At 45.3% G+C, this 21,907-nt stretch overlaps 2 protein-coding genes across 5 annotated transcripts in view; both read left to right on the top strand.

Annotated features, from left to right (window-relative positions):
• Nucleotides 1-3,211, top strand: part of SLC26A9 (solute carrier family 26 member 9) — a 57,655-nt gene extending 54,444 nt beyond the window's left edge. For all 3 annotated transcript variants that reach the window (XM_019477343.2, XM_019477342.2, XM_006267811.4), the window contains exons 20-21: nt 9-86; nt 1,109-3,211. In XM_019477343.2, coding sequence (XP_019332888.1) covers nt 9-86; nt 1,109-1,156 — 126 coding nt within the window. In that variant the 3' untranslated portion in view covers nt 1,157-3,211. The remainder of the gene's footprint in view (nt 1-8; nt 87-1,108) is intronic.
• A 2,007-nt stretch (nt 3,212-5,218) lies between these two features.
• PM20D1 (peptidase M20 domain containing 1) lies at nt 5,219-20,880 on the top strand. Of its 2 annotated transcripts, none has more exons than XM_059717720.1 (13): nt 5,219-5,417; nt 7,947-8,033; nt 8,952-9,184; nt 10,573-10,659; nt 11,455-11,588; nt 13,123-13,242; nt 13,891-13,966; nt 14,171-14,232; nt 14,525-14,603; nt 16,028-16,099; nt 17,416-17,584; nt 18,254-18,353; nt 19,042-20,880. In XM_059717720.1, exons 1-13 carry the CDS (start codon nt 5,234-5,236, stop codon nt 19,169-19,171), a joined length of 1,533 nt encoding a protein of 510 aa, XP_059573703.1. In that variant the 5' UTR covers nt 5,219-5,233; the 3' UTR covers nt 19,172-20,880. The 2 variants fall into 2 exon arrangements, with proteins under 2 accessions (XP_059573703.1, XP_019332868.1); XM_019477323.2 differs by lacking the exon at nt 5,219-5,417 and adding an exon at nt 6,622-6,649.
• Nucleotides 20,881-21,907: the final 1,027 nt, after the last annotated feature.

Genomic DNA, 21,907 nt, shown 5'->3' with positions numbered 1-21,907 from the left:
TCTTGCAGAGGCCGATTCAGACAGAGCTCTCTATCTATGATGAGTCTGCAGATGAAAGCAGTGCAGAATTCAAGAATTTGGAGGAGGTGAGTAACAGGAGCAGGGGGCAGTTACTCCCTTGTAGAAATAAGGCAGCAATCCTAAATCCTGGCAAGGGTAGATTAGAGCAGGCGTGCTAAATGCTATGACCTAGCAAACACCTAGGGGACTCGGAAGACTTCTAGAAGTTTTCTGCAGGAATAGCCTTTGGAATATGGTGCAGATTCTTGATATCTGTATTGTGGTAGAAATACATAATCCCTATGTGCTGGACACTGAACATTCACTATGGTAAGCCCCTACACCATGAAGCTTAAAACCTACTGGTACATAGATAAAACTGGCAAAATGCATGAGAAGGGAACGTTAGCCTTATTTGACCGACTGCGACTCTAGGCACAGCATAGACCACGCAGAAACAGCCTATGGCAGCAAGTGTCTCCTGCCATAAGACTTTCTGTCCGCTGAAGAGAGGCTCCCCAGTCCCAGGCTTCTGTGTCAGCTGTCTTTATTAATCCGTGCACAGAAGAAAAGAGGCTATTAAGCTTCATTCTTAAGTACAGAAGTAGAAGTGCCCTCCCTGTCCTGGACCAAAAATGGGTATTGCACACTGTGGGATTACATGGGTCATACCTTCCTTGGAAACATCCTATACTGGCTGTTGTCACAGGACACCTGAGTAGGTGGGCAGCCAGGCTATTGCATTTCGCTATTTGTTCATACAGGAAGTGGGCGTGTACAGTGAAGCTCAGGTCCAAATTCAGACCTGAAGGTCTCCAGACTCTGGTGCATCTGGAGATTGGGCCTGAACCAAATGCCATCATTAGCTCTTGGCTCACATGCAAGTCTGATCAATGCAGCTATACTGGCTTCAGCAGAAATGAAGTCCTTTGTACCAGCTGAGGGTCCAAACCATGAAAGACAGTCTGTGGAGGGAGATGCTTTCAGCCTCTTAACAAGGTGGAGTGCCTGTGTGAGGCCAGATACCAGCTTATGCGAACCACTTTTCCACTTGTTACTGCTGTGCCAATATCCGTTCTAATCGATCTGTCTTGTTGCTTCCCTTCAGGAGATGTTTGGAAGTATGTTCCATTCGGATGCCCAGACGGCTCTGTGAGCACGTGGGGAAGATAACTGTGCCAATGAATCCTTCAGAACTGTTTCCTATCACATACCCCTTTAGGAAGAAGCTTCTGCAGTCTATGTTGTGAGACAAGCAGCCTTTATGTGCTCTTGCCCAGGGATAGTAATGACTTTTTGCAGAGTGAGGGGCCATCATTCCTCTCGTACCAACATCTCCCCGTCGTTCTCTTCTTCTGGAACTTGGAGCAAAGGACTCTCGGAGCAGGTGACATAATACAGCAGAAGCAGGAACTCAGGAAATAACATTCAACTAGGTACAGAAGAGAAGGACATTCATTTAATGGCAGGTGCCTTAATGTACAGGATTATTAATATTAGTCACTATTGCCAACCCTCTTCCACCGGAACACACACACACCCCTGTGCATGTGGACTGTGTAACCCAGGAATCACAGTCTATTTTGCTTTTTCTGATCAAGTGAAGCATAAGGAAATATCGCAGGCAGTTCCTGGCTTTGATTCATAAACAAAAATAGCCCTCACAAGGGGAAGTGATGTAGGCTTGCAGGACACAGATGTGTTAAATATGAACTTTGTATTCTGCACCCTGAGTGTAAAACCCTGAATTTCCTGGGACTGCTGCCTAGAACCACCTCTGCACTCTCTGTATTGACCTTCTCCCCTGAGCTCTCTATGACTGCACATGCCAGTGCTGTGAATTTCTGTTCATCTGAAATCTGTGGTACCACTGCGTATCAGCAGTGCTGCTTTCTGGATTATAGGAGAGTTTTTGGCCTCGGTCGGTTCCCATGACCAAGAGCTCCTTGCTATCGGGGGACTTCCACGCACATGTTGGCCTTCCCAATAGTCTGGGCGTTTCAAATAAAGTTTATTTGAAACACCTGCAAAATTTAAAGTTCCCTGAAGTCAATGGGAACCTTTCCAAGGACCGCAGCGGGCCTTTGATCAGACCATTAGTCTAGGGATATCATGAGAGCATTTATTCCTATGATATTTTGAGGCTTCCTCTTCCTGCTTTTGATAATGGGTCATTACTTACAGGTTCAGTTGGGGGTCAGTTTGAGAGTTGGACAAGTGGTTCAGGGCAATGAGTTTTTCCAAACTAGTTTGCTCACCCCTAATAAGTTCAGGACTGTAGGAGAAGAAGAGCCTCTTCAGTATAATGCATACATCCTACAATTTTAAAAGATGCTATTCCACAGGATCAATATAGTTGGAGCATGAGCAAGTTTTCTGACTTCCTGCCCCTTGGGCAGGGGGCTGGACCTAATGATCTTAAGTGCTCTGAGCCCTTCCAGCTCTGTCTATGAAATCTGTGAAGTTTTGTGTCTGCAGTCAGTCAACAGTTCTTGAGATCTCACAACTAACTTCTTTGGGCTTAAACTCATGTGGGATCTCATGTGATCACCTAAAAAACAAGAGAATGCTCATCTGCTGGTTTAAGTGCCTGGTCCCTTACAAGCAGCTGTCACCTATCGCATGCTAGAAAATTTTAATTAAAATTCTCCATAGCCTGATGCTACCAGGACCATCTACCTCTTGGGCAGGCAAGCCTGACTCAACAACCTGGGGACAGACAGATGAGATCTTTTTAATTTTTTTAAACCCTAAATACTTTTATACATAAAAAAATGTATGAGTGATGCTAATGACTCTTTGCTATTTTAGCTTTCTAATTCCTCCTTTCCATCCCAAAGCTGATTCTCTGAAGCATGGAATAAGATTAGATGTATTTAAAGTGAATGTAAAGTCTGAAAAAATATAACATAAGCTGAGGGTTAAAGGGATGTTTATTAAATATATTTAGGCCCCAAATTCAGGGTTTGACAAAATTAAGTTTGCAGAAATAATTCCGTGATTTTTTTTTTTTTTTTTTTTAACTGCAATGAAAAAACAGGTTTGTTTTTTGGCTAGGATTTTAAACTTTACCTTGAAGTGTTTCCAGTATTGGGATAAAGCAGGAAGGCCAGAAGGTGAACCTGACTACAAACAAAAAATAAAACTGACTAGTCTGTGTTTCATTCCATGAATGCAAAAATAAACAATGGCCTTACTAATGAAAAACAAACTCAATTTTGAAAAAGTTATTTCTATTGTAAGAATCAAAGTGTTAATAACAAGGTAAGCAATTTTGGTGTCTTAATAATATGGTTATTGAAGGTGTCTGTCTAACTTATAAGGTGCTCTTTAAACTGCTCTGATGGAAGGCTTTCGGAGATGATATTACCACGGGGCGGGGGGGGAGAAAATGTAGCTTCACTGTGGCTCCCAGATGCCTCACTGGTCATAGAAGTAGAGCTGCATGTACCATCAAAGCTTAGCAAACACTGTAGGTAATAGCATCAGTGCTGCCTCTGTTTGGTTCAGCATGACCCCTCATTAATTAAATCACCACTATTCTATCTCTGTCTCGGATAACACGATGTATGAGAAAATCACCAAAAACGGAGGTTCATTGCCTCTAGGCCAGGAGCGGGCAATTATTTCGGGCGGAGGGCCGCTTACTGAGTTTTGGCAAGCCATGGAGGGCTGCATGACAGGCAGCCAGGGGCAGATTAATACTAATTTTCTAAACTTTTTAGGGGCCCCGCAGGCCAGATAGGATGACCTGGCGGGCCGCATCCAGCCCATGGGCTGCATTTTGCCCACCTCACTCTACGCATTAGAAGGACATGCTAAAGATATAGACTCTTATTCTGATCTTAGGCTTTTTCTGAGATAGTCTTGTGTTCTCAAACCTAGGGTCAGAAAATTAATTCTCTCAAATTATCTTTGAAGCTAACACACTATAATTACTCAGGCTATTGCTCTGATCCCTGCATGTTCCTCTTACTTAATAATTAAAAAAAAACAACCTTCCTTCAAAGAGGAAGGAATAAATTCATTGCATACTCCTGCGGGCCTGACATCCAAACCTCAGTTCAAACCCAGAAAGCATCAGAACGAGAGATCCACGTGCGAAAGACGCATGGTTTCCTCTCACATTTCCCAAAAGCAAGTTGGGATGGGATGGGAAGGACGGCATGAAATCGGCAACAACTACGCGCTCTGCCACCTTGAAGACCCTCGTAAAAGGATACTTGCCTCCTCTCCCGCGGGTCGGGATCGATTCTGGTGATTAATGCAGCCCTCCCTAACGGGCAGGTGGTGGTTTTTCGAAGCCCAGCTGCAGTCCCAATTTGGGCTCGAGTGCGAGGTGCGCGAATCCCGTGGTCCCCAGGGCTCTGGTTTCAAAGAGACGGCCACCGAGCAGCAGCCTGGCCTGGCGCCACCTGCATTTCTCTTTCGAAGGTGCCCGATAAAGCGGGCTTCGTTCCTGGTGGAGGGGCTGAGTCTGGGGGCTCAGGGAGTCACGTGAAACGTGTAAATTTTCCATCATCTGAGGGCCCCCCCGGCAAAACTGAACCGTTAAAGTGCCTACGATTCCCGGGGTTTCTTCATGAGCAGATTACTTGAGATACTCAGAAAATGCTCCGCTGCCAGAGACCTTTGTTTTGGGCCCTGAAATTCACCAGTGCTATTGACCCGAGCGGGCTTCTGCTACACAGCCAGCTCCCCGTCCTTTCGGAGAAGATGGGGGTTCGGTCCCCTCCTTTTTTCTATCCTAAAGATCTCTTCTCCTCTGCCCTGCTGTGGGGGCAGGCAAGCTCCCCGTCGCTTCAGGAGATCGGCGCGGCCCACCCGCTTGCTGGTCTGCGGGGACTGAGACGTGTCCCTCTGAAGCCTGGTGGGACGGGGCAGGCGAGGCAGAGGTGCACCTGATGGACGAGCCAAGGTGTGTGCATAGATGTCTATATATATATATACAGACACATATATATAGGGAGAGAAATATCTATACCTATAAATATCTAGCTATATGATCGATACAGAGGGGGGGACACACACCCCTCCCTCCCTCTCAGTAGTGTGGCGGGAGGCCCCTGAGGGGAAACAACCCGGGCGCCCTCAGGCGACTACAGCTCCCAGCAGGCCTTGCGCTGAGGGCGGGCAGGGCGGGGCTCCGATTGGCCAGCCCTCCGCGGGGCGCGGTGGTGATTGGCGGGCGCGGGCGCGGGGGCGGAGCGAGACGAGGGGCGCGCCGGGTGCGATGGGGTGGCGGAGGGCGGCGGGCGCGGGCGGCGCGGGGCTGCTGGTGGGGCTCGTGCTGCTGGTCGCGCTGCTGCTGCTGCGGGCCGGCCTCGTGCACCCGCCGCCCGCCCCCACCTTCTGGGCGCCGCGCGCCGCGGCGGGACCCGCCTTCGACGAGCAGGAGCTGGTCCGGGCGCTGCGAGGTGAAGGGCGGGGCGCCCGCTCGCTCTGCTGATCCGCTTTCTGCTCCGTGCCCTAAGACTCCCTGACCAATCTGCGGCTCTGTTTTCTGCTACCTGCCCTGGGCTCCCTTGACTAGTCTTTTGCACTGCTTTCCGCTCCCTGCCCTGGACTCCCCGCCCACTGTGCTGCTCTGCCTTCGGCTCCCTGCCCAATCTGTGGCTCTGCCTTCTGCTCCCTGCCCTAGATTCCCCACCCAATCCGCAGCTCTGCTTTCCACTCTCTGCTCTGGGCTCCCTGCCCGATCTGCCGCTCTGCCTTCCGCTCCCTGCCCAATCTGCTGCTCTTCTTTCTGCTTCCTGCCCTGGGCTTCCTTGCCTAATCTGCTGCTCTGCCTTTCGCTCCTTGTCCTGGAGTCCCTGCCCAATCTGCTGCTCTGCCTTCCACTCCCTGCCCAATCTGCTGCTCTTCTTTCTGCTTCCTGCCCTGGGCTTCCTTGCCTAATCTGCTGCTCTGCCTTTCGCTCCTTGTCCTGGAGTCCCTGCCCAATCTGCTGCTCTGCCTTCCACCCCCTGCCCAATCTGCTGCTCTTCTTTCTGCTTCCTGCCCTGGGCTTCCTTGCCTAATCTGCTGCTCTGCCTTTCGCTCCCTGTCCTGGAGTCCCTGCCCAATCTGCTGCTCTGCCTTCCACCCCCTGCCCAATCTGTGGCTCTGCCTTCTGCTCCCTGCCCTAGACTCTCCACCCAATCCGCAGCTCTGCTTTCCACTCCCTGCCTAATCTTCTGCTCTGCCTTCTGCTCCCTGCCCTAGATTCCCTGTCCAATCTGCCACTCTTCTTTCTGCTTCCTGCCCTGGGCTCCCTTACCTAATCTTTTGTACTGCTTTCCACTCCCTGCCCTGGACTCCCCGTCCACGCTGCTGCTCTGCCTCCCGCTCCCTGCCTGCCCTGCTTTCTTCTCCCCAGTGTGTGTCCCCTACCTAAGCTGTTCTGCCTCGTGTTCCTGGTCTCCCCGCTCCAGGCTGCCGCTCTGCCTGCCGTTCCCTGCCCTGTTTGCCCCGGGGACTGCGGGGTTGTTTTCCTGTCCTGGGTCTGTTCGTGTCTCGGGGCTGGGTGATGCTAGATGAGATGAGGATTGCAGTCGCAGGCTGGGGTGAAGCGATAGTCCCCATTTGAAGTGGGCAAAGGCTGTTCTGTAAACACCAGGCTTCACTAACTCGGGGATGATTTGCTAGCAGGTGGCAATGTTTTCACTCGGTGGGAATTGTTCCAAGTGTATACCGTCATTGTTGATCCCATGGGTCTGTTAAGGGAAAATGAAAATATACAATAGGTCTAACTTTATTTTTATGTTCCTCAGTAAATAGCAACACACCGGTGATTATCTGCAACCTTGTTTGACTTGTGGAAGCTTGATGCAGTTGGGACAAAATTATAGCAGTGCTTTGCCCAGCTCTGGGTTGCTGTTGGACAGCTACCTCGTAAAGCAAATTTCATTCAATAGCTGAGTGGGTTTAGTGGGAGACAACAGGGGAGCAGGGTGTCCAAGCATCTCTGGAGGTTTGAGCATCAAGGAAGTCTGTGCTGTTATCTTTCTATTGAAATATGAGCCTTACTGTGTACAAGAAATATTTGAGAGCTCCCAGGCTTCAGTGCTGGTCCTTGACCTCTTCAGAGCTCCCTTTTCAAACCCAGTAGATGTAGGTGGTTGGCACCTTCATCCTGCTGGGCAGTCATGCCAGCTGGTTACAGTCACAGCTTATTGGCAGAGCTGTGTAAAACTGTGCTGTGCTGTTAGCTCCTTACCCTTTTGTATAAACATCTGTTATACTTTTTCTTATCGTTGGGTTTTATTTTTTCTTTAATCCTAAAATATGTTCCAGAGTATTAGTTGACATTTCAGCTACACTTCAGTCCCTGTTGGGTTTTTTTAGTGCATCTGCCTGACCCAATCACTCATTCTCTGCTATTCTGTTTTGTAGACTTTTTTTTTTATCTTTTCTAGATGTTCCTAGATTGATTAAAATGTAGTTGACTGCTGCATATTCTAACATAAACTGTTTCAATTACAGTTGTATTACCAAATTGGATTTGACTTGCTAGCTTTCAATACCGGTTAGTATTAGAGAGGCATAATTAGCAAGAGATCCTGTTGAAGTTATTAGTCCCAATCAGTAGCATTTGCTTTAAGGCTTACATCCATGTGCTTTTTAAACCATCCCATGTGAAAGTGCTGAGGAGTATGGGGAATTATGTCCCCATGCGTCTGTATTGCATAGAAGACTGAACTGGACAGGAAAAGTAATGGGTGAAAAATATTTCTTTCTTTAGGTTGCTCGCATAGCTCTCTAGACATAGATTTCATAGACATTAGGGCTGGAAGGGACCTCGGAAGATCGAGTCCAGCCCCCTGCCCGAAGGGCAGGAAGTCAGCTGGGGTCATAGGATCCCAGCAAGATAAGCATCCAGAGGTGTTTATACTTTAAAGGCGTTTAAAATAAAAGGTAAAATTACATCTGATTGATTTCATTGTCAAAAAATCTTTTCATTTCAGGTGCTATCAAAATTCCTACAGTGGCCTTCCTTCGAAAGCAGTTAAATACGACAGCTTTGATCGAATTTGGGAAATATATTCAGAAAGGTACAGGACTTTAAATGCATATATTTTTAATAACAAAGTTGGGGAGTGAGAGCCATTGGTAAAGAGCTGACTAGAGGGTTTAGTTCCTCGGTGTAATGGAACAGTATGTATCATCTTGATTTTTCTCCAGGGAAGACTAGTTTCTGTACGGGCAAAGCAAGACGTATAGAGTACCTCCACTGGCAGTAGCCCTGCCGTAGACCAGTGGTTCTCAATGTTTTTTGTACCAGGACCCATTTGTAAACATCAGTGGCCAGTCCTGACCCAGTGCCCCTCACTCCTGACCTGCTGCCCCTAGCCCTCCAGTGTGTGGGGCCGAGAGGGTCCCAATCAGCTACAAGCAGCCCCTTGCAGGCTAGAACTCTGCCAGTCTATAAGGGAAAAGCCACAGTTTCCCACGTTTCTCTCTCTTAAATGAGCATCCATTTTTAAAGCTTGTTGATTCATTTTTAAAGTGTGTTCGTGACCCTTTCACATATGCTTGCAACCCACTTTTGGGTTGCAACCCACAGGTTGAGAAATGCTGGTGTAGATAGTGCATAGAGGTCTGCCCTGATGCAACCTGACCCTGCTCTGAGAGTTAGGTGGTGGCTCTGTTCAAGTGCCGTCTGCAGATTCAGTCATGGTCACCAACAATAAATCTTCAGTGGTGACGAATAATGACTCCCATTTCAGCAAGGGTTGTCATTGCAGATTAAGACTCATTGGGATTGCTGTGACAGGGAAGCTTGCCTAGGTGGTGCCTGCAGCATGCCAAATATTGTCCATAGGATTAAAGGCAACAGCAATATTTTATTGACTTCAATAGAAGCAGGCTTATGCTATGCAGCCAAAAGTGTATGAGTACAATGGAAAGAACCCTTGCTTATTTTCGTGTGCGCCTCTTTCTCTCCCTCTCTGAAATTTCTTTTTAAACAGTGTTTCCTGCTGTATTTTCTACTGAGTTCATTCAACATGAGGTTGTTGGGGAGTACAGCTATCTCTTCACTGTTCGGGGTTCTGACCCCCAACTCATGCCCTACATGTTGCTTGCACACATGGATGTCGTCCCAGCTTCGGAAGAGGGGTGGAAGTTCCCTCCTTTCTCGGCAGAGGAAGACGAAGGTTACATCTATGGACGAGGGACGCTGGATAACAAAAACTCCGCCATAGTACGTCTTCTCGGTCAGCTTGTTTTAGAAAAATGAAAAGGCTGAACAAGATGGAGGAGAAATGAATCTCTTCCGTGTTTTTCTCTTCCTTACTCCCCATTAAATAGAATATGCTGAATCAATAGGAACTTACCAACCCCTTTCCTCCAAGCACTCTTCACAGGAATATTATGAATTGATCTTTTAATAGGAGGGGAAGGGGGAGAGAGGAAGGGAGAGAAGATACTTAAGAGCTTTTGTGAACTAGGGAAAAATATGTTGCTTTTTTACTCCTTGATAAATACAGTATTTAAATGTCTTGTCAGATATATCTTTGGGTAGTCCTCTCTTTTTTTTTTTTTTAATGAGGCAGAATTTGGTCCTTAAAAAATGGGTGAAATTTCCTTCATATTACAAAGATACGCCCCCAATTTGTCATATTGGCCTGCGGCTTTTGAACAGAATTTCTGCATTCAGTAAATTTTGGAGAAACAAAACACGATAAGTATCAATCATTGGTAAATGTCCTATGTTTTGTTTCGTGTTTTAGGGGAGGAAGTGGAGGGAAAGTGATTTCTTTAAGTCTTGAAAAGATTTCTAGTTTCATGAATTAGCCTCATGTTTACCAGTCTATTACAACTAAAATTAAGACAAAATAAATACGAATGACTCCTACATGCTGAGGATGTCAAGGATTTTTTTTTTCATTTTTGTTTGCAATTTGGTGAATAGTTAATAAGTCCAAAGCTTGTGACTGAGAACTTTGTCTTGGTGCCTCTTGGCTACAGGGAGGGGCAATAGTCCACTAAACAACTAAACAATAATTAACTATTGCAGTTTCTGAGCTGAAATGAATGCTGACAAGCCAGCAGCAACACATGTTTTTCCATGAAGAGATATTAACCATATTTGATTGAAAAAGCAGGTGGGACTGAAAAAACATAGATGTTCCTAGGTTACAAAATTCACTTCCATTCATTCCCCGTGTTTGTTTTCCTTTATTTTTCTTTTTTGAATTAAAGCTACTGGTTATTAAAATAAAGAATTTGCTTGCACTAGCAAGAGGTAACTGGACAGTGAAACCCTTTATTAGACAGAAGCCTTCTATTTTTACTTTGGAGTAGCAGGATCAAGCCCATTCTGTTTTGTGCATCCATACCGTAACATTTCGTAGCACACTGAGCCTGGAGTGAAGACATTTGTTGCAGTGTCTTCCAAAGGCTGTGGGGATCATCAGCTAGTAGCTATGGGAATCACAACACAGTAGTGAAAAGAATGAAACCTGCTTCAGTGCTATGAATGCACCACATTTCTCTTGCATCTTTTTGTTCCTTAGCAAATAGAATAGCCCTTAATAATCTTGGGGAGTAGCAGGACACAGTAATTAATGTTCTGCTTCTGTTACACAGGGTATTTTGCAAGCCCTGGAATTCCTGTTGAGAAGAAACTATAGACCGCGCAGATCTTTCTATATTGGAATTGGACACGACGAAGAGGTATTCCCCTCTATCCATCTCTTTCCCTCTTTTGCTTCAATATAGATGTTTCATCAGGACAGCCAGTTATCGGCATTGTCCTGGTACTTGACTACAGCAGCTTCTCAAGCATGGTTTACTTTGGAAGGCCCTGCAGTTTTTCTCACATTAGCATTGTCACACACTAAATTGAGTAGCCTACATAGCTCAGCTCTCAGTGATAGGGAGATCAGGGTATAGTCAGCAAAAAGGAACACTGTGTATTGATGCTGTTCTTCAGGATGATTTTTATTTGTCTTGTAGTCAAAATACAGCCAAAGTCCAAATTGGGGACATCAATAAAATGTGGAAATCCAGACTAGCATTTGACTGTTGTAGGATTATAAAACAGAGGCAGACTGAATGATACAGAGGAAGTCAGGGAACTCTTCCTCTTTTCTCATAATACTCCGACTAAGAGAAACTGGAAGACCAGAAATGTTAACAGATAACATTAAATACCCTTTTAAACAATGTCTCCCTGACCTGGGGATCTCCCTATTGTGTGAGATCATTGAAGTCATAAAAAGATTTTATTGGCTCAGTAATGACAAAAAAAACCTGTAAACCCTCTGCTGACAGAGCATTAGGAACCACCAGTTAACTAGGGTGAGAGAGAAACGTCTTTCCTTGGACAGGTTATTCCATACTTGTTCAGTCTGGGGTTTCTTGCACTTTCATCATCTACCTCTGGTCACCCCTGGAGGCAGGCTTCTATACTCAGTGGACAGTTACTGTGGGTCAGTATGGCCATTCCTCTACTTTGGATTCTTGCAGGTATCTGGTCTTGATGGAGGAAAACAGATAGCGATGCTGTTGCAAGCCAGAGGAGTGAAACTGTCTTTCCTGCTAGATGAGGGAAGCGGTATCTTGGATGGGGTCATCGAGGGAATAAAGTCTCCAGTAGCTCTGTAAGTAAGGAAAGGAGAGAATTCAGCACAGTGAATGTGATCCGTGGCTCTGGGGGTAAGTATGAGTGTGTCAGCTTGTCTACACTGGTGCAGAGGTGTCTGAAATGCAACACAAAACCTAGATGTCTAAGATGTGATCTGCAGTGTCCCTCTTGCTCCTGAGCAGTGATGTAGCACTTGAACTGTAGGACCTTATTATTGGTGATTTGATTGCAATTTCTGTCCATCTCTTATTGAAAATACAAGTATTTGTAAATATTAGTATGATTGTGGTATCTTTAAGAATTACTCTATTTTAACCAAGTTACATGTGGTGCATCAGATTTCCACTGTAGTCCTCAATGTTGCAATCATTGGGCACTCCTAGCTAATGCATGGAGCACTTGCCTGCCAAACTAGCTTAGACTTCCTTCTCACCAGTGATGCTTGGTTTTGGTCGGTGTCAGTGGCAACTCCTTTCTTAGCCTTAATGTTATTGTACCGCAAGTTTCTTTGGCATCTGGACTGTGATCCCAATTCATGTTCTTTTTCTAAGTTACTATTATGGTAATACTTGTCTAGAAAGAGAGTGAGAATGAAAAATTTGTCAATTTGGGGGTTATGAGTCCTCTCTCTCTACCACTGTGGTAGGCAGTTGTCCAAAGATACATGGATTTCCTTCTAAAATCCTGTAGAATATCACCTGATGAGCCAGGCTCAATTATTTGTCATTATTATGAAAGCAGGGTAGAGACGTCTGGACTGTAAGAGGAGTTGGAACTGTGAGAGACAGCATGGCAACAAAACAAGTGGAGCGAACAGGGAGTATTGGACAGTTGCTAGAAGGATCAGATCTCATTGTGAAACTACTGGTTTCATTAATCTGTTTCCTTCTCCAGAGCTGTATCTTGGCTTTCATAAGAAGCATTCTGATTTCCACGCAGGATTATAGCTCAAAAAGGAACACCATAGTCAGGCTGTTGGGCGTAGGAGCATTTTTTAAATTGGCAAACACGTGGGCTAAGCTCCTGGGGGAATACCTAGTGCCTATCTATTTACACATTAATGCAGTCGCATTTAATAAGGTATCAACTCATTCTTGACATCGTATAAGGATTACTATGCTGTATTTTTTAAGAAAACACTGCTTGATAAGTACACTCCCTTCGGTTAACCACCAGAGAGAGACCTCTAATAATTCATTTCAGCAAGGAAGTGCCCTGTTGCATTAACAGGAAGTTTGTTTCCAAGACACTTGGAGTATCAGCAGGGTTGTACCAGGGCACAAAATGGAAACAAAAGAGGGTATGACGCTCCACTTATGTGTTGTCTCTGTGATGGGGAAACCTCCATGAAGAAAGAGCCTGGGTTACAATGCTTAGAACAGATATGGCCTTAAATGTTTTTTGCCTTTGCTGCAACTGCAACAGTGTTTTCATATCATTCTAAAAATACACCTTGGCAGTTCCTCTTAGCTACAAACGTTGAAGAATTGTGTTTGTTTAAGGACTATCTGAAATAGCATTAATTTATGTTTGTATGTATTCATGATCAGGATAGCTGTAACAGAGAAGGGTTCACTCACGCTGAACCTCACTGTGAGATCAGATCCAGGTCATTCATCTGCTCCTCCTAAGGAGACAAGTATTGGGATTCTTGCAGCAGCCGTGTCCAGGTAAGAGTTTATTGGTAACATACTTGATCTCAGATGATTGTGCAAAAGCTGCTTAAACTACTGATATGCCAAACTTTCTGGCAGCTTTCTATAGTTTTCTATGCCATTTTGCACCTTCCTGTGTATGGTAAATGTTGAAGATTACAGGTCTGATGTGAATAAAAATAAGCAACCTCTGGCAGAGAGTTCATGGTCAGGGGAGGAAGTCATGCTGGAGCGCATCTGCAATGGAGCTCTTCTCGTCTCCTATGTCCCAGCTGACCCAGAACTGACTGATTGCTGGGTGGGAAGGAGTGCTGTTTTAGAGGAGCCTAGAACAAACTGATAGGCCTACCACTTCCTAGACTTTCCCACATCCCTATTTACCCCTTCCTTCCCGCAAAGAGCCAACCGTATGCATCCTTGCCCTCCCCCCAACACTCACACTTTCCCTACCCTCAAAATATTTGGATGGGACAAGAATCCTTGGAAGTGCATAGCGAAGCTGCTCTCCTGATTTGCTACCAAAAAGAGAGGCAGCCACCTTTTTGAGTATTGGCTGCTTTCACGAATCAAAACTATTCCCAAATTACCAAAATGCAGCCAGGTTTCTGGTATAATGTCAAATGACCACTTTTGACATTTTAAATGCCCATTTGTATGTTGTAGACTGGAAAAGAATCCGATGCCCAGGCTGTTCGGCTACGGGCCTGAACTGATGATGTTTGAGCATCTGGCTTCCGAGGTAAGGAGTGAGCAGTAGCTCTACGTTCGTTAGTTAATGCAGAGTCATCTCAGACATACGACCTTTGTCGAGGGACTTCCTGACCCTGGTTAAAGCAAAATAACAGAAGCCTTTGCTAAATTGCAGTAGTTCATCACTTTCATATCAAAAGCTGACGTTTGCTTTGTTATAGCTTCTTGATTTCCTTCTCATCTTTTCTTCCAGTTTGCATTTCCTCTCAATATCGTCATGAAAAATCTGTGGCTGTTTTCACCTCTTGTTAGCAGGTAAGGAAACCCATCCTCTCCTCAACATTTCAGTCTTTCTTCCCCTGAAATGTGGGGACCTACATCCCTGTGGAGACATCACTCCATTAGTTCTCTTGCCAATGGGCTGCTCTTCCCAAGAAATCAGCTCTCACAGTTGAGGCAAGGTAAATGCTTCGTAGCCAAATTAAGTAATAAGGAAGTTGTTCTATAGTTCCTCTGTCAGATTGGACTGACATATGCATTGCTGTCTCTCAACTACATTGTCATTCTTGTCCCTTATAAATACTTTTCTTCTTTTATTTTTGTGCAGAATCATTGAGCGGAAGCCCACTGGTAATAGCATGGTTCGAACTACAACAGCGCTTACTATTTTCAAGGCAGGAATTAAGGTAGCTTCATGTTGCATTTATTCATCTTCTGTTTGGTATGAGAAGATAATCCAAGTTATGTAAAATGACGGTTACCACCTGTGTTAAGAACAGCACACTACTCCCCCTTTTACATTGAGTGATAAATTCAGTGGCGCTTGTGTTCTGACGCTACCAGTTTCACTCTGATTTGTAGTGCAGCTGGCCTTAGCTACAATAGAAACTTGCTCCAATTCTGACAGTAGCTGTCATGTAAATCAGCCTTTGAAAGTGGTTTAAATGGTAATGTAGACAAGATACACACATTGTCAACAATGTTATACAAAGCATGATTGAGACCTGGGTGTGACCACTGTCTGCAGCATTGCAGTTTCCTGGTAAAAGCAGGACCCTGGTCTCATAATCCCAAGAATGTGGTTTACTGCAGCCCTAAGCTCCACAGTGGGGTTAGAGCAAGCATCCCAGAATGGCATGCTCCAGTCTTAATCCTGGTAATCAGATGCCATGATCCAAAGAAGACTGAGAACCGTATCTTTGGAACACAAGACGGGAGGAATTAATCCAGCTGTTTTGCGCATCTCTGAGTAAATATTTTCTTGGGAAGGATCCCTTGGCTATAGATTATGGTGGTGAAACAGTGACGCCAAGTGGCGAAAATGTTTCCTTTCATTTTTTCTCTTCTTGTTTGCAAAGATTAACTTTGTTTAGCGAAAGAAGTCTAAAATAGCTGTCTTGTGAAAAACGCATATTTTCGATTTCTATGTAAACTGCTGGGTTGCTTGCATTTGTCATGCTTGGTGGGTGTTTGAAGAAGTGGACTCTGACAGCAGTAGATTTTTCTTTTCTTTTTTTTGGCCAGTGACTCGTTGGCTAAAATGAAGTTAATTATTTAAGAAAAACATGTACCAAGCCCTTTCTCCCAAAGAGAAATTTTTGGGAACAGAAGGTGATGGGAAGTAACTTCCTTCTTGATATTTCTGGCTTCCATTGCTCCTCTTAGTAACTTATGTAAACTATGTATATCAATCATTTACAACACAAGTGTGGGGGGCAAACTTTGTCAGGCATGTCACAAATTAAGCCCTGTCCCCTCCCCAAGTGTCACTTCAGCCCCCTTCCCCTGCCTGATCTGACTGCTCCCTGCCCAAGCTGCTGCTGTGCTGCTTGCCCCCTCCCTGATCTGCTGCCTGCCACACTTGGAGGCTGCCCGTGGTTGGCCATCCTTCGTGCTTGGCCTTCCTTGCTTTACACTTGGAGCATGGTAAAAAGGTGGTGCATTGTTGTCAGTGACAGCAGGAGGGAATCTTATTCTGTGAGCTCTGAAGTGGTAGTTTAAGCCGTTTGATTAGGATAAAGTAATACTGCACTTTCAGTTTCACAACTGGTGTATTTGTAACGATTTGTACCTTCCTCTCTGTTTTGAATCTATTTTTTTCCCCACCTAGTTCAATGTCATCCCACACTTGGCCAGTGCAGCTGTGAATTTTCGGATCCACCCAGCCCAGAAGGTTGCTGAGGTACTGCCTATATGCTATGTTGTTTTTTCACGTTTTATCTGGTTTACCTTGATATTGGTTACTGTCTTAATTTATGTCCCTGTACTTTTTTAAATGGATGGCTGTTGGCTGATCTGGCTATTACAAGCTTTCCTCCTTATTTTAGTCTTGCCACATCCATAGACTGCCTCTAGATTTAATTTTTGTAATGCATTCTACATAAGATTCCTTTAAAATACAACTTAGATGCTTCGGGTAATTAAAAGTTTTGCAGGCATTATGTGAGCCGGTGTGGTCTTTGCTGGCTCCCTGTTTACAAAGAAAGTGTTGGCTGCCCTCTGGAAATTCCTGAGTGATGGGGCACTTTGCTGTCTGAGAGTAACTTAGTTCTTAATGTTGTTGGTGCGCTTCATCAGAAGGCTATCACTATCTATCCCCAAGATGGAACTGGAGGGGAAGGAAGTGTTCCTTTTTTCAGTGTGGTTTATCTAATGCTTTTCTTCCCGTGTGTACTCGGTGTATTTTCCACTGTGGCTTTTTCTTAACTTGGCTTTACCTCCAAGGGGAATTTCATCCCAGTTAGGCCAGCTCTCTGCTTTCATGTTTGCAGGTTGCCCTAAGGGGTTGGTTTACATGTGGAAGAATGGGTTGCTTGGCTGGGATTTTTGTTGTTGTCGGCCAATTCTTTTTGGAGACTTTCTCTGGATTCCAGCTACTGCCCGAATATAGAGCAGGACAGGAGAAGGGACCATGTCTGGAAGGCCACCATGTAGTTGTATGGAGTTGACTCTGGGAGTCACTCTCTTGCTTCAGAAGAGCAATGCATGGTCATGTAGCAGTAGTATTAGGACTTACTTTGAGTAGCGGTCACTAGAAGGTAGCATTCTTTCATGCTTGAGCAGGACTGGCATACCCAGCCAGTAGGAGACATATAGCTTGTCTGTAAGTCGCATCAGCTCCTATTGCTCTGGATGCATCCTTATCCTGCTGCAAGTAGTTTCTGTATTTCATTCCCTTGAATTGTCTCAGCCAGCTAGTAGGGTGTTCCTTGGACACATGCCTAGCTGTTTTGAAGGGGCCAAGCGAGGCCTTAAGGCAGTGACCTGCAACTGATGGTCATGGAAACACTTCAACCTTTAATGTCAACAGGCCATTGGAAATGGGAAAACCAACCTCCTCCCTTAAGTGCTGCAGGCTCCCTGTCCTGACTCCGTTCTTTGGAACCATAGCTGGAAATGATTTGCAAGGCTGGCCGGGTAGCCGGTGCCCACACTGACACAAACTAGGGAGACTCGCTCGTTCTCTTCACTTACATGCTCCTCATGGTCTGTTTTTAGGTGCTAGAGATAGTCAAAGACACCATTGATGATGACCGAGTGGAGATAACCGTAACTGAGGCTTTTGACCCGCTCCCCATCAGCCCTTGGGATGACCAGGCCTTAGGAGTCCAGATTTTCCGAAGAACCATAATGGATGTTTTCCCACATGTCAGCAGCATAGCTCCAGGTAACACCAAACAGGCAATGATTATTGTTTCCTCTCCCATTTCCAGCCACCTACCTCCTCCCAGTTGCTTTGTTTCCACTTTCTGTATATTTCTCCACCCCAGCTGTTAATGACTGGAAACAGCTGTTTTTTCCTCTTCTGTTAGGTTCCATCTTTCTACTTAAAACTTTTTTTTTAAGGGTGGAAGTAAAAAAGCAAACAGGAAGCTGTGGGAAACAATGAACCTTGAATTGACTCTCTACATACACACATCTCTTCAGGGATGTGAGGAGTGGGGGCAGGCTCTTCATTTAGTGCTTCCATGACTGGCAAACCTTTGTTGTATTGTACTTTATGATCTGAAGCCCCAGTCTCGCAGTTAAAATTGGTGGGGTGAGGATTTCAGGTTTGAAATCGCTTGTGTTCCTGACCGATACCAAGTACCATAGTTCCTGTTGAAACCAATAAGTTGCAGTGCTCTGCTCTTCTCACCACCGAGAGAAAGCGGGGTGCTCTTCATCTCAACGTATGTTTTTCAGGCTTAATTTTAAGAGGGAGTTTTTGGGCATCGTGCTTTGGGCTCTGAGAGATGTAACATCACAATCGGCTGAATCTTTTCCTTGATAGCAGAGGCTTGGGCGGCTGATGGGTTGTGTTTGTGCATAGTAAACCCGTGGATTTGTTTTCCAGGCGTTTGTATTGGAAACACGGACAGCAGGCATTTCACTAACCTCACGGACGCCATTTATCGCTTCAACCCTGTGGTCTTGAAAGCGGATGATGTTTCCAGGTATCGTATGCTTCAAGCAGAGAGGCTTTCTGGGGTGGGTCCTGTAGTCAAAGAACCTCAATGTGTGTTATGCAAGAGTAGGAAACCAGCCATGTATACCTTGGCCTAGGATTTGAGATTTGTGTAGGCCAGCCATTTCCTGCAGGCCAGTGTGGTATACAAGTACAGGGCAATAACTGCAGTGAGGAGAGAGCTAGCTCCTATCCTTCTTTTAATTAAAATGCAGACCATACCTGGCTCAAATACGCTTCATGGTGCTCAGCAGAACTTGTGTGGTGGTCTCACGTTGCCTGAATTGCATGCACGATTCTGGGATATGTCAGGCCGTGTTAAAGATGCATATTTCCATCTCTGACGCACGCTGCACCCTCAGGTCATTAACTCTGTGAAGCTGGAAGAAAGCTGTGCTAAAGCCAGATGTTGCCAGGCGGGAAGCTTGCTTGTTTGCTGGCTCTCAGTTGTGACTTTTGTGGGAGTAGAGCGCCCAGGAGCTCCAAGGGTGCTGGGACTCCAAGGGCCTGTGATCTGTCAGGGCAGGGAGCTGGGTTGTATTTGGGAATTCCCATGCCCTTCCTTTTATTTCTTCTGTTATCCTAACATTTCTGAACCTTTATGAAGTGAACAGGGAGTCGGCATCCAATTTGCTTCTGCATAGTGGAATGAAAAATACTCTTGTCTTTTTAAACAGGATTCATGGGTGGAATGAAAGGATCTCAGTCAAAGACTATGAGAAACAAGTGGAATTCCTCTTTCAGCTGATTCAGAACTCGGATATTGATAAGCTTCCAAAACCGCATCTAAGCACCCACGAGCTGTGAGACAAAAGCAGCAGGGAAGGAGGATCATCAATGTTGGGATGGCAGGGACTTGGGTTATACAACTCCCACTCTTGCACACGCTGAAATTCACCTCTTTGCACTAGGCTAGCACAAGGCCTGTACACCATTTAAGGCTGAGTTAATTCCAGTTCTTAGTGCTTAAACCGTACTCCAAGTGAGCCTCAAGGTGGATGGGAGTGGTGACAGGGATGAACGTCATTTCAAATGCATAGCTACAGAAATGTTTTTAAGAGTGTCAGGCTCTGGTTCTGCAAGAAGTCGACCCTAGGGGCAGCGGAAGCTGCGGGCATTCAGCACTTTGCACAGTGGAGCTGTAGCAGATTAATAATCTTCATATTGTCCAGCATAAAACAGTATTAAATTTCCAATAGTGCATGCTCTGGGGAAGCGGCATGGCAATGGAGCATGTTTTCTGATGCTCCTGGTGCCTCAGCAAGCTTGCTTTGCTGTTTCTAAGCAGACTTTTCCTGCCGCTGTGAGGCCATTGATTGGTAACATTTTTCTTGAGTTGTGGTGCATTTTAATCCTTAATCAGTGTCATATAATACACAAAGTGCTAGCAACACTACAACAAACCCAGAGGAGCAAAGCTCAAGTGATGGATACATCACTTGGGATACCCAGAGCCCTTTTCTATCTATTTGTAGTGTGACCAAGGTTTTCACAAACAACCAGTGCTTTTGTGTACATGAGACCTGGCCAGGAGTGCCTGCCTTCCCGAGGTGGATCCTCACTACATGTTGAAAAATTCTTTGTGCAGTGTCTCAGAATCACTAGGCACCTGCAAAAATTGCAGTTTGCAAATTTAGAATTTAAGACAAGCTGCAGAAGATCAAATTACGTAGTTTTAATTGCCGGTGGATCTAGTGTTAGATATTTCTTTTGCACTCTTGCAATCTTTTGAGTTACTTAGATGCTTTAAAAGGAAATTTGGTCAAAATGGTCTGTGGAGGCATTTTCCTTTTCCACTGAATCTGTTTGTATGAGGTACCATTCTCTTTTCACCTCGCCTTTTGCTGTCCGAGAGCTTGATTCTTTAAGATGCAGAGTGCTCTCTATTCCCTTCCACTGCAGTGGAGATTACTGGGTTTGGGAGCCTCTCTGGACAGCTCCCAAGCCTAGGAAAGCTGAGTCTACATAAGCACGCCAGCCCTTCCCATAACCCTGAGGTCCCCTGCATGGGAGAGAGATTTCCCGAATAGTGCTAGCAGAGACAAGGATGAAGCACCCTCCTCTTGGACTACTGCAAAGATGTTCTCACAAGCTAAAATTGCCATGATTAATCAGCTAAACCATTGCAAAGAGGGAAATTTGACCCAGGTACTGTTGTAAGCGGAAGTAGGGTCAAAGCCACTTTTTGCACTAAGGCGCAGGCTACGCAGTATTAGAAACAAAAGAAAACCTTTTTGTGTTCTACTAGGCCATGGCTGTGCGCATCTCTCTCTAAGGGTTTGAGTTGTACACTGGGATGTGCGATTGCTCTTCTCTAAACTCTTGTTGCAAAACATAATGGAATTAAGTACGGTACAATGACGTGTCACTTGGAAAGCACTGAGCAATGACAACATAATTTTTGCTGCTGTTTCCTTCTTACCAGTCTCTCCTTATTTGCACAATGGCTTTACTAAAATTGTTCCAATGTGAGACTGAAATCACATCAAACAAATAAAAAAAAAAAGGAATACTGATTCTTTTCCGGTCCTTCTTTAATAGTCCAACCTGCCTAATTGGTGTGACAAGGTTCATCTCCTCCCTGTTTTTAATCACTTGCACACCTGGGTTGCTACTGGAGCTAGCTGAAAAAATTTCCATCAAAACAAACTCTCACATTTTTTCCAACTGGCCTTAGTCTCTGACGACCTCCTCCCGACACAGAGCTTTTGTTAACTGCCGTTTCTCTGTATTACTCCTTTCATCAACGTTTGAGCATCTGTCTAAATAGCCAGCAGGATTTTATTCTTGAGCAAGTCGGAGGGTCCTAGGGGACTCAACAGCCCCACCCCTGCTGAGTCAGCTAGCAAGAAGCCAAGGGTCAAGTTTGCCTGTGAGTGCTTGAACTCATCTGACTTGGAGAAGAAACCTGGAGATGCCAGCTTAGCAGTGGGATCCGTCTCTTCACCTTCCATCTTAATCATCCAAAATGATGTAACCTTTTTCCTGAAATCCCCAAGGCCCTTGAAATATGTCGGGTTGTGTTTTAAGACCGTTGAATGGTTGGTAACTCAACAAGACGGGTAACCTGGGCACTAACCAGTGCTCTGGAGAATTAGTACATTACTGGTTCCCATCCACACTTGCCCTCCTCTTAAGAGGTGCAGCAGAGGCCTGCCAGGTTGCTCACCAAGCTTGATGAAAGTCCAATCCAAATGTTGACCAGGGTGCCTGTTGGGAACACCTGTGTGTGTACTGGGCTATTTCACTTCAAGCCAGGGGCAAAAGGTTCCCTGGAGGGGACGACGTTGAGCGTGTCTCCTTTGCTTTATTTAGAAAGGAATGGAGAGAGCGTGGAGGTTTCACTAAGCCTAAGTAGCCTTTTGCTTCTCCTGGCCCCAACTGCAGCCTGTGGGCCCTTTATCTGCCAGGCACTTTTTTTCCCCCAGGATTTGGTCAGTTTTCAGCAGACATGAGACAAAGTCAAATAGCTCTGTTTTAGGTGGAATGTTAATCGGGCTTGGGGAAGTCAAAGCAGCTGAGCCAGACTTCTGAGAAGACTTT

This window comes from Alligator mississippiensis, chromosome 14, assembly GCF_030867095.1.
Source record: "Alligator mississippiensis isolate rAllMis1 chromosome 14, rAllMis1, whole genome shotgun sequence".
NCBI classification, from domain to species: domain Eukaryota; kingdom Metazoa; phylum Chordata; order Crocodylia; family Alligatoridae; genus Alligator; species Alligator mississippiensis.
This window is presented reverse-complemented; position numbering and strand designations above follow the sequence as displayed.